The sequence below is a fragment of the Rhipicephalus microplus genome, chromosome X (assembly GCF_043290135.1).
Source record: "Rhipicephalus microplus isolate Deutch F79 chromosome X, USDA_Rmic, whole genome shotgun sequence".
In the NCBI taxonomy this organism is placed as follows: domain Eukaryota; kingdom Metazoa; phylum Arthropoda; class Arachnida; order Ixodida; family Ixodidae; genus Rhipicephalus; species Rhipicephalus microplus.
In genome coordinates this window covers 47,406,388-47,421,374 of record NC_134710.1, presented here as the reverse complement: position 1 = coordinate 47,421,374, position 14,987 = coordinate 47,406,388, and the positions used below count along the sequence as shown (strand labels likewise).

The following is a 14,987-nucleotide window of genomic DNA, read 5'->3' as shown; positions in this document are numbered from 1 at the left end:
ACAACCCTAGTCAAAATATCTTTGGAACTTCAGCACTAAAAAAGTTTAGGACAGCATTGCACGTACGTTACAGGCGCAAAGTTTTGCGCCATGACTTATTTTTGGTCGGAAGTTTTGTCTGGCATGGTATACCATGACGTAACTTAGTTGAGGCTATTCACAGTGTCAATACTGTGGATAAAGTTTACAAATCTTTCATATCGCATGACTTGTTCTTGCACATTGTTAAAAGTGACCTCTTATTTGGTTGACCCACGTGCAAATGATCTCTGACGTAATCTTGCGCCCAAATTATCACGATGTGTGAACGCAGGTTAGTTGTGCACTTTATCGGTAATGACCGTTTACAGGCAATAGAGCATTGTTCGTATTCATCGGTACATTACGTTGAAAACGACTAATTAAGGAGCAGTATATAGATCCGCTGGAAGAGGTTGGGGGGGGGGGTCCTTTAAGGTGTGCAGCTGCGGCTTAGTGCTCTTTTGTTGGCGCAGTACTTCACGTTGAAGCCGTGTGTCTGATAGCTAATGCATTCAATCGTTCTTTATAAACATGAGCTTCACGAACCTGCAGGAATAATCATTTTTTTGTCTATCAAGGCTATTGGTTATAGACAGTTTTCCGCAGCTAGTTTCTTTATGCAAAGCTAGATGGCGCTACCTCACCGAAGCGCCATGGCCTTCTCCCCGGTGGCGCGGCCACGATGTGGCATGTGGCGGACGTTGCCCTGCAGCCTACGGCGAGAAACGGTGGTAGTAGTGATCCTTGAAGAAGGAGAAAGGCACCTAACTTCTGTCGGCCATAAGGCGACATGGCGCAGTCATAAGAAAAATAAAACAAAGAGAGAGAGAGAGAAACGGGCGGTGCGGACTATACGCTGCGCCCGCTTTGCTGGCCTTCGACCCGGGAGAGGGGGGGGGGGTAGTGGTTAGAAGAGAAGAAAGGCACCTGATTTCTGCAGCCCGGTCGGGAGCACGGCGAAGTGCCTTGGGAGAGGCGGCGGCGAATTGGTCGGCCATTGGCGATGGTGAAGAAACGGAAAGGAGAAGGCTATTAGATCACGTGTTCAAACGTGGCAGCGCCCGTTCACCGCTGCGGAAAACTGTCTATACTTGCAGAAAATGCCTGCCAGCAAGCTTGGCGTCTACAGAGTTTAAGCATCAGTATATGCATGCGCCAGTTTACTTTGCCCTTTGAATCTTCTGACGTGCAGAAAGATGTTCTAGGGAGAAGTACTTTCACTGACTGCACACGAAGAAGGTGGATTACAATCGTTGTGCTTTGTATCCTACAGCATTGAAGGACTCCGGCTCTTCGATCACGTTTGCATGCAATGGAACTTCTACAGTGAGCACACAGCGTCGCATTACTTGGCTCAGCTGCTCAGCGCTCTTGACTACATTCACCTCTGTGGTATTGCGCACCTTGATGTAAAGGTTAGTGAACACTGTATATCTACGCTCAAGTTTCGTTTAACTTGATTGATGCCAACAGGGGCGTATCCTGAAAAGGTTTCGTTCTTTCAGGGGGGGGGGGGGGGCTTGTACTAAACTTTACGTACTGTGTGCGTGCATGTCTTTGTATGTGCGCATGTAACACACATGTGAACTTCTTTTAGTTTTTTAATTAAGAGGGTTGTGGGAGGGGGTGTCAGGATATATATGGAACAAGTTCGTTGAAAAGCTTGAGTCTTGATATAGGGAAGAATGTTGACGCGAGTGCCGCCTACTGTTTCGTTTTCTCGTATTTTTGTTTTACAGCCAGAAAATCTTCTTGTGGAAGAATGCAGCGACAGGCTGAAGCTGATTGACTTCGGTAACGCCCGCAGAGTGCTCGGAACCGAGTGCAAAATGTCCGTAATTGGAACGGCCGAGTTCGTTGCGCCCGAGGTGCTCAAAAACTATCCTCTCAGCACCCGCGCCGACCTCTGGTGAGATTCTCGTTAGAATTGTGAAAAGCGTTCTTGGCTTCTTTTGCCTTTCAGATCGTGTTCTTTGAAAACTGTGCCTGCATAGCGTACACTTGGATGAAGAAAGTTAGCTTAAATAGACCACAGTTTTAGAGTGTTCTGTAGTTTTTTTTATTTTTTAATGCTGATTACGCCATCAAAATGTAACATCTATTAAGGTGCTTGATTGTGCAGTGTCTAGCATGGTTAGCTTTGAGACCATGAAGAAATTATTGGACATGACAGCGAGCTGAAAGTCCGCCAGCGATGCGCAACAACGGGGAGCGAATATATGTGGCCGTTCCTTCGGGAGAACAGCTGGATGCCGCCATACGGTGCAGTTGTATACCGCACGCACAATGCGAAGGCTGTGGGTTTGGTCGCTTGCAGTGAAGAGCTGTTTTTTTAACAGCGGAGCCGTTGAGCAAATTGTCCCTTGTGAGTCGATCCAGAAACTATTGCAATCATAAAAGGGTATGTCCGACAGACAGAAATCGGGTAAACACTACTACTGGTGCACTCTAAAAGGAGGAGGCAACATTTAGTCCAAAAAATCGCTGTGAGGCGACGGCGGCGAACCGAGGACCCCGAATGTACGTGCAACTAGATAATGCTAGAGAAGGGTAGAGGCAACGGCGGTTGCCAGAAGATGCCGAAGTGATGGAAGGCCTACGTTAACAAACGACGTCGTGCCAGCAGATCTATGAGAGATGCGAACGCTTGGTCTAAGCGCGATTGTCTGTCTCTGGAGTTCGTGCAGCCGTGTCTCGTCTGTTATTGTCTGCGGCTTAACTCGAACCTCACTATATTCTATATCAACGTAAAAACGGCATCGCCTAACTATAGCCTAGCAACAACATCGAAGCAACCTGCATCGCCTACCTATATGAGGCCGAGAAACGACCCGGAATCGATCATATTAGTTTTCGGAATCATCCGGTTTCGCTCTTTCAAGCGTTGCATGACTTAGTGCAAGTGTCGTCAATTTATCTCATCCTCCTCAACGCATTTTCTCCTGCTCGTTGAAACTGCCGCATTTAAGTTAAAAAGCCTCAGTGCTCTGCATGTGTGGTGGGGCCATATGCGGCCAGAGTTGACAATGCTCGCGCCGAAGTGTCTTCTAAAATCGAAACAAAGAAAAAGATTTCTAAAAAAATCTAGAAAGATTTTGGGTTCATGATGTTTTGAATTTTGGAGAAACGGAAGGCTTACCCCCCACCCCCACATATTTTGGTTACGCCACTAATATTACCTCAAGATAAATTACTGGGTAGCTTTTATCATGAACGGTGACCGCAAATGATTGTTCTAAAAAGTTACTCAAATTATAAACGATGTAGCGCGTTAAAGAGCTCGTTCGCCAGCGTCGTCGATATAGCGAGCGAAAAATTGGCGTTGATTATGAGCGCAAGTTCGAGGTAGATGCAAATAAATAAATTAATTAAATAAATGAATAAATAAATAAATAGTCACAGCTTTGCCATAAAGGTGAACCAATGAATGTGATAGCAACAAATTGGAATGCCCTGCGAACAATGACAAGCAGTTCGAAACGTGCCTCGTGTTGCTCACGCACAAATTACGCACGAAACGTAATCACAAGTACAGATGATCGTCAATAAGTGCCTCAGTTGTTCATTCGCGGTGTCTGAAAAGCGTGCCCTTTTCGCAAACGGAAACAGTGCAGTGAGTGCAGTGACCTTTGTGCGCACAACAGAATCGTTCCGGTGAAAGTCCAAGGCATACGATTCTCCATACGGCGACATAACCACGCACACGACGCCCCCTCTCCCCACCCGCGGGGCAAAGTACCGACGTTCATACAGTTACTCCAGGAGACCCGCGCTCATTGCGCCATTTCGCTGGTAATGCTGAAAACACGATAGTTCCCCCGAGATTGTCATCCCCAGCGGTAATTGGTGGATATAAGTAGCTTGCCGTTTCAACGTTAAAGGAAGTCCTCCTTTGGGGCTCACTAACGCCCCGCCCTCGCAAGCAAGAGGTTGGACGTTCCATTCCGTGCCGGAGTCTTTTTCTAGATTATTTTTCTTTCGTTTACATTTATGTAGATACGTATGAATACATGGTGAATGACGCGCTTGCTGACGCCGGCGGCAAAATTCAGCCTAGAGCGTCCATAAAATTGCTATCGCTATAATAAATAGAAAGGATGTTTAGTACGGGTCAGAATCAAACCCGGACGTTCAACGTTGCAAACAGGTGTCCTGTTACGGAGCCACGCCGGTTCCTGAAAGTGAGTCGTAAAGCACGCTCTAAGGATGTCGTGTAGTGGGCGGAGACTCCTTAACGCATGTAATTTTGCGCGCCAGAATCGTTCCAGGCATCGAAGCAAGTGGATTACGCAACGAGTGAGGGGTTTAAGGCTGCCCACCCATTGTAATGCGTACATGCGTAGTACTTCGCCAGTTTGCAAAAGGTAGAATAGTAACGTTGTGGGCGCTGAGCAAGTGCACATGTAGGCCGTCAATGGCACAAATGTTCCTTCCACGGTTGAAGGCGATGTGCACGGGGCCTGGTTACGCCTCATGAAAGCGAAGCTACTCCCAAGTGTTGTTCAGTCGCGCCGAGCAGCTGTCGCACTCACTTCCCATTTTTCACTTCCCTTTTTATACGTGCTTTCGATCACCAATGCGTTTACTTCTTTTCTTGAGTACTTTCTTTCTTGGTTTATTATTTATTTTTACTGGCTTGCTTTACTTTCGCGCTCTACGCGAAGCAGTGCTGCAGTGTGTAGCGTGACTTCCTGGCTTAACGAAAGCGAATGCTTCGTCATCGCCAAAAGGAGGCAAAAAACTGACCTGTCATTCCGCTTTAGGGGGACGTCAAAGCTCTCCAATAAACATGTGGCTTAAATTCCAAAGAAAATTTGATATAGTCCATTAGGTAGGGTATACATTTTTCTTTTTCTGCTGGACATTGACAAAACAATGCTCTGGTGACCATTAAACATTGATTCCTCTGTATAGGGGCACAGGCGTTCTGCTGCACGTGTTCTTGGTTGGCCTCTCGCCGTTCCTGGGGGCCACTGAAAATGAAACCTGCGCGAACATCGTAGCTGCAGCGTATACCATACCTACCACAGCATCCATCTCAGAACACTCGCAGGATCTTATATCGAAACTATTGGCCGTGGACCCTCAGAAACGTCTCTCCGCCAGTAAGGCCCTCGCACATTGCTGGATAAAGGCAAGTGATTTGGATAGCGCTTTGTTGTCGCGCGTCTTCATGGACATCTGTCTTATTTTATCGTTCCTTTTTGTAGGACGCACCGAGGGCTCAGAACTTAAGCTCTTCTCCTCTAAGAGACTTCGTGAAGCGAAGAGATGAACTGGTATGGCTATAATTTTGTTGCAACATGCATAGACGTGAGGAGATACGTTTTCATTTTTTTATTTGCAGATGCAGACAACTGGACTGTCACCCTCGTGACAAAAATTAGGTTCAAGGCCAGTCATCAAGTAGTGTGTACATATAGAAGCGCGCTCGTGCCGCTGAAGTCTTTTAATTTTTAAAGTGGTCAGATCGAAGGACATGGTTGAGGACACCGTGGGATGGCCAATTCCATTTATACTATGTAAAATAAAGATAGTGTTTGAAGAATGTACAGAAATTCACTAGGCAACAAAACTATAGTTGCAATGCCATGACATCGCGCCCTATGACGTCTTTATAGTATGCGTGATTTATTTCAGTCTGTCAGCTGTCATTTCTCACTCTATGCATGTACAATAAAATCATTGCTTCATCTTTATGACATTGACCCACATTTGCCAATGGTCTAATAGAAGTCGGAAATTTTGACCGCCTCGGGTTCTTCTCGTGCATCTAAATCTCAGCACATGCATGGGCCTCAAGCATATTCGCCTCCATCAAAAATGAGGCCGCCATGGCCAGGACTCGATCCTGTGACCTGCGGGTCATGCAGCAGCCGAATGTCTTAGACCATCATGGCGGGTTTACCTTCACATCCCAGCAAGAACGTAAACCAAGGATCTGTGTCCTCGCATGTCAGGCAATCTGGAGTCGTATTTAATTATAAGAGCTAATGCACGAGCACATGCCTCCCCCCTTCCTTTGCTTAAATAACACAATATTTTTCTAAAAAGGGAGAATGAGTGACGCTTGAAGCGTAGCCAGATTTTTTTTCGGGGGTTGGGCTGAGGTGAGGGGGTTCATTTTTATGTATGTTAAAGGAGCACTGACACAAAAGTTTTCAACGTTGCTTTTTTTGTTGTCGCAATTAAGAAGCTTATATGACTCATTTATCATGGAAACTTCGTTTGCGCGAGTGCGCGACTGTTATTTAGTTAGAGACGTTTTTAGACCGCACAGGCGCAGCTTCGGTTTCAAGAAACGTCGACCTAGGCAGGAGCAGTTTCGGTGGCTCAACAAACCCAGCTGGCCACGTGATCATACAAAACTGTGACTTGGCACCATTGAGGTCGGCAACTATTGTGGAGCTCACACATGAATAATATATATGGCTCACTCGCTCCCAGACTCCCCAACATTTTACTGAGCCGGACTCACTCGTACTCACACTCACGGAAATTTTCTTCAGCCGGACTGAAACTCACCAAAAATATTGCTCACCCGGACTTACTAGACTCACAGCTCGATCTGGGTCATCTGAGTGAGTCCGAGTGAGTCGACTCATATGAGTGAGTTTGCCGACCTATGCTTGGCACCCTGCGTGCGAGCGGCCACCATTCTGACCAGGCATACGAACTCGTGACTGCAATACACATAGAATAGACTTGTAAGCACTGTATCGTGGCATAGAGTGGTTTACGCTGACACTGCGTTGATATGGGCGCCGTGAGGTTCTCCGCATCTCGCTCAATTACGTGGCATGCACATTGAAATCGATTTTATATATGTTCTAGGCTATATTTTTCCTTGATTATTAGTAGCTAGACGTTGTGTACGTCCCCATATAAATCCATCTGACTCATTACATCGCCTTCGAAATTTCATCTCAGTGCTTCTGTTTACCTTAGGGGCAGGTTTCAAGTAGAATTAAGCTTAGTTTAGCTCTGGGATTCCAATCTGAATTCGTGGAAATGCGGGAATACTTTCGCCACCCACTGTACCTAAGCAGGCATACGTTTGTTGCATTTCACACATAAGGTGAATAAAGGTGAAATGTTGTATCTGTATAGGAGTTTTCATTTAGGCTGTCAGCTTTCAAACCTAAAATCTTGTTAGACTACAGAAAGCTGTATTCATACATGTTGTCCGCGTATATATTATTACGGGGAGATAAGGCATTGCACAATATTTGCAAGGTATATACAGACATTTGGAGCCAGGCATACAGAGCGAAGTCCACGCAAATGGCGGGGAACGTCGTTTTCTCTCAGTATGCTGTCTTCCTCTCTATCTCCAACAGCGCTTCGTGGCATCACCCTTGGCGACTGAGTCAACGGCCCGGTGCTCGAGTGGTCCGAGTGGTACCGCTTTAGTCGCATGACGCAAACGATATCAGATGATGGTGCTGTGGTGGTCTCCAGAGGCTCGACTTGGAACCGTGACGTCTGTGACATGGCGCAAGACTCGGTATGAACCAGAGTACGGAGAAGTAAGCTTCTCGCAAAGGCCATGACGGTGTCCAACAAAGGACCGCGTCACCAGGATTTGTGGTGGCGAGCATCGTAGACGCGTCGTTGCTTTTATTGCGAAGTGTTAAGACGAAGGCAGGTAGCTTTGCGTGCCTCTGCACCTCTATCGATGGTGTCACAAGCGTATTCTGATGTCGCATTAAGAAAGGGAGGATTGAACGTGTCGAAAGGCAGCGTGGTTTTTCGTCTGTACGAGAGCAAAAATAGAGAGAAGCCTGTAGAATCATGTCGAGACGTGTTGTAGGCAAATGTTGAAAATGCCAAAGCTTCGTCCCAGTGACGATTATCTGGTGAAACATGGCGAGCATGCCTGTAAGCGTTCGGTTGAGCCGCTCTGTTAGGCTGTTGATCTGCGGGTGATACGCTTGTGTTTTGTTGCACAAGAGTGCAAAATGTCCTGGAAGGCTTTGATAGAAAGTATCGACCCCATTTTGAGATGTCAAGGAGCGCCTTGGTGAAGTATGACTTCTTCGAGGAGAAAGTCAGCGACGTCGGTTACACAACTGGCAAGGATAGCCCGTGTGATCGCATATGAGTCTTCATCATCATCATCATTATCATCATCATCAGCCTGACTACGTTCACTGCAGGACAAAGGCCTCTCGGATGTTCCGCCAGTTAACCCGGTCCTGTGCTTGCTGCTGCAAATTTATACCCGCAAATTTCTTATACCCGTGCCACATGGGCATAGAAAATGACAATCGGTGGCGAAGGCCTTCAGTTCCCGAATGACATTTTTTTGGCGGCGCTGCTACACGTCCAAAGTGAATGACATTTGACTTCATGATCTCGATCGCAGCACCTTCCAAGTGAGCATTCGGCGAAGAGCGATAAAAAAATAGAAATGGCGCCTGTCGCATCGCACCAGTTGCATCTCTCAGAAGATGTTCGCAGAGTTCATTTTTTCACGGCAGCATTTGTGTGTTTCCGTGCAAAGCATCGTGCTCAAGAGCGAATAATTCTGGAGCAGAGACAAGTTATTATGCGCCAGTTTCAGGAAATTGAACTTCAATTATATTTAAACCATTTCAACCTGATCTTCGTATAACGTTCAAAGCACTTTTTAGGAGTTTAGTGCAAATAAGAGACAGGAAATTTTAATTTTAGCGGAATATGATTTGTTTTATTTACTTTAAAGTAAATCGCACTTCGCGAGCTGTGTCGTCGAGAGTAGGCATTTCTCAGTCAACTGAGTTGTGGCGAAGGCATTTGGTGACGAATGGCATTCGGACGAATGCCATTTCGTTCGCCCGTGTGGCACCGCGCGAATGGCAATAAATCTGAAGGCATTCGGGAGTAAATGCCATTTTCTCTGCCCGTGTGGCACGGGTATTAATCTCATCTGCCCACCTAACCTTCTGTCTCCCGCCAACCCGCTTGCCTTCTCTTGGAATCCAGTTAGTTACCCTTAACGACCAACGGTTATCTTGTCTACGTGCTACATGCCCGAACCATGTCCATTTCTTCTTCTTGATTTCAGCTATGATATCCTTAACCCCCGTTTGTTCCCTAATCCACTCTGCTCTCTTCTTGTCTCTTAAGGTTACACCTACCATTTTTTTTCCATAGCTCGCTGCGTCGTCCTCAATTTAAGCTGAACCCTCTTTGTAAGTCTCCAGGTTTCTGCTCCGTAGCTAAGTACCGGCAAGATACAGCTGTTATATACCTTCCTCTTGAGGGATAGTGGCAATCTACCTGTCATAATTTGAGAGTGCTTGCCAAATGTGCTCCACCCTATTCTTATTCTTCTAGTTACTTCAATCTCGTGGTTCGGCTCCGCGGTTATTACCTGCCCTGAATAGACATAGTCTTTTACAACTTGAAGTGCACTATTACCTATCTCGAAGCGCTGCTCTTTCCCGAGGTTGTTGTACATTACTTTCGTTTTCTGCAGATTCATTTTAAGACCCACCTTTCTGTTCTCCTTGTCTAACTCCGTAATCATGAGTTTCAATTCGTCCCCTGAGTTACCCAGCAATGCAATCAGGGCGGAATCAGGGCGTCGATGAAGTATATATAAACATCCTGGAAGAAATCTGCAGGGGATAAACTGCTATCATAGTGCTTCATAAAGAAAGCAACAGAATACCAATCAAGAAGGGTGTAAGGCAGGGGGACACAATTTACCCAATGCTATTTACCGCGTGCTTACAGGAGGTTTTCAGAAGCCTAGAATGGGAACAGTTAGGGATAAGAGTTAATGGAGAGTACCTTAGTAACCGTGCTTCGCCGATGACCAAGTCATGTAGTCGGTGGCAACACCACTCATTTACATTGATAAACACAGGGAAAAAACCGAGTAAGTCGAGAGTAACCATGTACAATGGCTCAGATGATGTCTCTACGGGCTGAAGGAGCCCTGATAGAAGGTTTGCCGGTGATCTGCGTTACCATGATTTGCACGAAGCCTCGTAACGACAAACGGAGCAGTCAAACGAAGCGACGTCAAACACGGTCTTAAGTCCTTGAGATGCCCAGATGACCAGCGGTAGGAATGTCTTGCAAATGCGCGATAACAATCTGAGGCAGGTGTCTAGCACCAGGAGGTAACACTCAGGGCCCGTGCAACCCCCTTTCATCGAAATATTTGTTTCAACATGCATACGTAGCGCAAAAGGACCATTTGGCTGCCCGGCCCCCACTTTGATCAAATGGTGTCGCCCCCCATCCCCCGAAAATAAAAAAATTCTGCCTACAACCCTGGTCTGATGCAGGTGTGTAGGTATGACCAGCAGCAGATCAGGACCGTCAGGATGCATGTTGTAATAGTATAGAACGTTGTATTGGTATAAATAAAACTCTCTGCCACGGGTGATTGACAAAACGGGTAGAGAGGGTACGCGAACGTAATCAGCTGACCTACGCTTAGCCGATATATATATATATATATATATATATATATATATATATATATATATATATATATAGATGAAATAGATGATCAGAGTTTCTTCCGGCTACCGTAATAAAAGATATAAACTTCGAGAATAGTGCAGTATAGGAAACAAAACAATAAAATATTTATTTAATCCTAACAGTTTCGGCTGGTGGACCAGCCTTCTTCGGAGGATGTAAGTGAAATGATACAACTTGTATCATTTCACTTACATCCTCCGAAGAAGGCTGGTCCACCAGCCGAAACTGTTAGGATTAAATAAATATTTTATTGTTTTGTTTCCTATACTGCACTATTCTCGAAGTTTATATATATATATATATATATATATATATATATATATATATATTTATATATATATATATATATATATATATATATATATATATATATATATATATATATATGGGTGTGTATGTGTGTGTGTGACGTATGAAGCAATGGTTGGTAGAGGCCGAAAGGAAAAAGTGCGAATGGAATAAACATGGCGTATGAGCCAGCCCATCATTCTTCATAGCGTCACACAAGTCGACAGGATGAAGACCTGGAAGCCACTTCACCAGCCACGCATCATCAACGAAGCCGTAAACATGACGCCTTGACCGCATGTGGACTGCAGAAGCGGATCATCGCTGTATGTCGTGGCTAGCACCTAGGCATCATCAATGACAGACCTCGACATCCCAAAGTACACAGGATCAGCGGACGACGGACCCCTACCGGACTGGTTAAACTTGCTCGAGCTCCACGCCACCGCTGCATCATGGTCGGAACAGGTGATGGTCATCAACTTTACCGTGACTACATCTCCGGTGAGGCTTTCACATTTTACCTCACCCACATGTTTGAAAACGACTATTCATGGCAAAAAATGAAAGAAGAAATGATCATTCGATTTAATGATTACGATGAAGATTCCCTTACGACCCGTGATCTGAAGGCAATCGATCTCAGTTGTCACAACCACCAGGAGTCTTCAAGCTCTAAAACAGCCAAATTGAGTCGGCCATTCCCATTTCGACAAGACCGATTCAAACATCCGCTGACTGAAAGACATCAAGATCTATTTCCACGAAGAGTTAATCTTCCACCTTGTTTTGCTACGGCACGACAATTGACCTCTACATCATTGCTGCACCATAGAACCCGTGCTACCGAACCATTCAGTGCACTGCACTCCCCGCATCGTACACTTGGCCCACCACCTGGATTTCCGTCACTCAGCTTTTCAGTTACTCACAACGCCCACCTCACGCCTCACACGCTTTCTACGGTTGCTATATAGCTGAGGAACTTCGAATATACTCAGCCAAGCCCAGGGTCTACCGTCCATAATCATATATCAGAACAGTCAACCTCCAAAGTTGCGCAGACAGAGAAACAATCCCAAGTAAAATCCGACCAAATCAAGCGTTTGTCAGGGTCGCCGTCGAGTTCCCAGCCAACTAAGAGTCCGACGAACACAGTGGGCTCTCAAGCACTGCCCTGTACCAGAAGCGTCTATTAAGAACGGCGTTGCAAGAGCCTCCAAAGACCGCCCTGTCGATTCTAGTGCACCACCTTCATTTTCTTTTGAGAATCACGACAACCTAACGACTACCAACTATTTATTGGTCACACCAACTATCAAAGAAAAACAGGCTCGTGTTACTAAAGGAGTACCACTTCATCAGATTCCGCAACATCAGCAGTGCCATCAAGAGCTCAAAGAACTCCGGAAACTACAACAGTTACATCAAGCACTACGACGAACTAAAAGGAAACCACAAGCAGATTTGCGGCTTAAGGATGGTCGTCAGGAACGACACCAACTAAAGGAAAGACGAAGTCAACATCTGAGCCATATCCATAGAATAAAACGCCAAGGAAGTCTTCTGTACCAGCTATCAAGGCATCATGTACAATCCTACCGACGGAGATACCACCACAGAAAATCACGAAACAAACTGAACGCTACCATTTGCGAAATGCAGGAACACAGACATCGTATCATCAACTTCGGTTATGGCAAACGCCAGCTGGAAAAAATGCTCCTATCTCAGCCACGACACAAAATACAGCACCCACGACAGAAAATTCGGCGCATACGACGTCTGACCTTCAAAGGCTACAAGGACGTCCAACCTCGTTCGTTCTTCGCAGCTGCTGAAGCCGTGTCATGGTCAGTGCAGTTGTGCAAGACGTGGTTATCTTTTCCAGAACGCCACAGTCAGCCTCGCCCACCCGAACTCCTGTGTTAACCGGACTGCTGCACTGTCTCCTGAAGTCTTTGAAAGTGTACAGAACTCCTCTGGAGCATAGAACCAATTGTGAATTTTGCCATTTGTGACTTTTCAACCTCTCCTTGTTGACTTTTTCTTGTTCGTAATTCATGCATTCCTTCGGGGGGAGGGGGAATCGTGTGACATATGAAGCGATGGTTGGTAGAGGCCGAAAAGCACGGAGGAAGGAAAGGTAAGGAGAGGCCCTGACGTCACTCGTTGTGAAGCCGCCATGAAACCGGAAGTCAGCCATATTCTCCAATTCTCCTCTCTTGGGCAAATTCTCCTCTCTTGTTTACATATAATTGCGAAGCAGAAGTCGCGACTCCCTCTTTGTCTCAAAAAGCACGTGGCCTGCGCGCCGCGTGCACTGCTGCTATCCGAAACCAATGTAACGGATTTCAACGCGCTGTCTTGCCGCGATACGGTTGACGAAATCTCTGCGTATGGCTTTTGTACTCTTGCACTGTCGGCGTTTACGATAAGCATGGCAAGTTGCACGTTAAGCTTTTTTTATTTCATGTGTTCTTTGTGAAAATAAAGATGATATTTCGGACATTGTCGAGCGACGAACCAGGCACCGAAATTTGTACAGCATCTTTCAGATCACTTTCCCCCCTTTTGCGCTTCTCTTTAGCCTTTACAAAAGTTTCGGTCAGACAGACACAACCAATAAAAAAAAGAAAAAAATGTCTTCCCTGCAATAAACCCGGAGGTCCGTAATTATGCCAGTAAAGTCGACGTCACGGTGGAGCTTTTGTGCGTGGCAGCCCGTTGAGTTTGCGCCGGCCTCTATGTTTTCGCCCCTATTTTGTCCGACGCGCACTGGTTCCTACGGATATCCCAAAGGCCATGATTTCATTAGGACGAAAGCACCGAAGACCACCCGAAAGTGCGCGGGAACACGTCTCCAGCATGATTCACGCGCACTAGTAGCTACGGAAAACGGACACCAGGATCGCGTTAGGTCGAAAGGCGGGAAAGTTAGCCGAAGGAATGCGTGAGAAAAGGTCAACATCACTTGGTCAACATTGTTTGAACGGCTTTGTCAGCTTCTGAATGCACAAGCACGTGCAACTACTGAGGTGCACCTAGTTACCTTGTGTAGGTGAGTGTACACATTTTGACGAGTTTTGCTACAATACAGACAATATTGCGGAGAGCGAGACAATATTGCGAAGAAGGAGCATCTTAAGCGAAGCATAACCGCAACTTTAATGCGCAGAAGCATGTGGTAACTGTACAGGAACATGAAAAGCAAGATTTGAGTACAGTCTTGAAGGGCCTGTGGACTGCAATTAAATCGTCCGTTGTCATAAGAAGCAACACCGCATAACCGTCACTAACCTGCAAGGCATTCATTGAACGAATTCCCGAGCACAGTCGTTATCTTCTATGATGGCTTTTCAGCATAATTTTGATGGACGCTGCAAATTCAGAGTACGTATATGCGCGCTCGTTCCATGGTTTCTAGTTCAGACACCTGGTTACAACCACCACCAGAGGAAAATCGCGTAGCTAACAATGCGGCACAAAGAATGGATGCTGTCGAACACCTGCAGTACGCCACGGTTAGGTGCGAGGCCCATGAAAACGCGCACACCGCCGCTAGACCGCCTGAACGGTGCCGCACCGCACTACATCAATAACAACAAAACGCCGCCATTGTGCCTAGTGAATATGGTCGCGCATGACGTAATTTCCGCCACATTTTTCACGCCCTGCGCCGGCTGGGCATGCCCTCTCCTTACCTTTCCTTCCTCCGTGCCGAAAACGAAGAAGTGCGAATGGAATAAACATGGCGTATGAGCCAGGCCACATCTCCCGCACCATAGCGATATATATATATATATATATATATATATATATATATATATATATATATATATATATATATATATATATATATATATATATATATATATATATATATATATATATATATATATATATATATATATATAGTCCAGTATATCCTCCGTGAGCGGTCACAACGTGGTTTATTTCGACGTTTCGTCCTAGAGTCTGGCCTTCATCAGGATTAAAGGTACAGTTTGCTCAGCTTTATCCAATATCAAATCAGAGGGAAAGGAAAGAGGAAAAAGACAGAAAAAAAAGAAAAGAAGAAGAAAAGAAAAAGAAGAGAAAAAAAATGGAAAAAAGAAGAAAAAGGAAAAAAAGAATATACGGTGGACTCCCCTCGGGCGCCCCCCTTCCACTCTTCCTTCCACATCCCCCCT

At 45.7% G+C, this 14,987-nt stretch overlaps 1 protein-coding gene across 3 annotated transcripts in view; it reads left to right on the top strand.

Annotated features, from left to right (window-relative positions):
* The window catches only part of trio (trio Rho guanine nucleotide exchange factor), a 458,133-nt gene extending 452,413 nt beyond the window's left edge, over positions 1 to 5,720 (top strand). For 2 of the 3 annotated variants that reach the window (XM_075876473.1, XM_075876472.1), the window contains exons 59-63: positions 1,295 to 1,436; positions 1,761 to 1,930; positions 4,936 to 5,155; positions 5,232 to 5,300; positions 5,369 to 5,720. In XM_075876473.1, the coding sequence (XP_075732588.1) occupies positions 1,295 to 1,436; positions 1,761 to 1,930; positions 4,936 to 5,155; positions 5,232 to 5,300; positions 5,369 to 5,398 (631 nt within the window). In that variant the 3' untranslated portion in view covers positions 5,399 to 5,720. Of the gene's footprint in view, positions 1 to 1,294; positions 1,437 to 1,760; positions 1,931 to 4,935; positions 5,156 to 5,231; positions 5,301 to 5,368 lie in introns of those variants that run through there. The other variant, XM_037427115.2, reaches the window with a different exon arrangement.
* Positions 5,721 to 14,987: the final 9,267 nt, after the last annotated feature.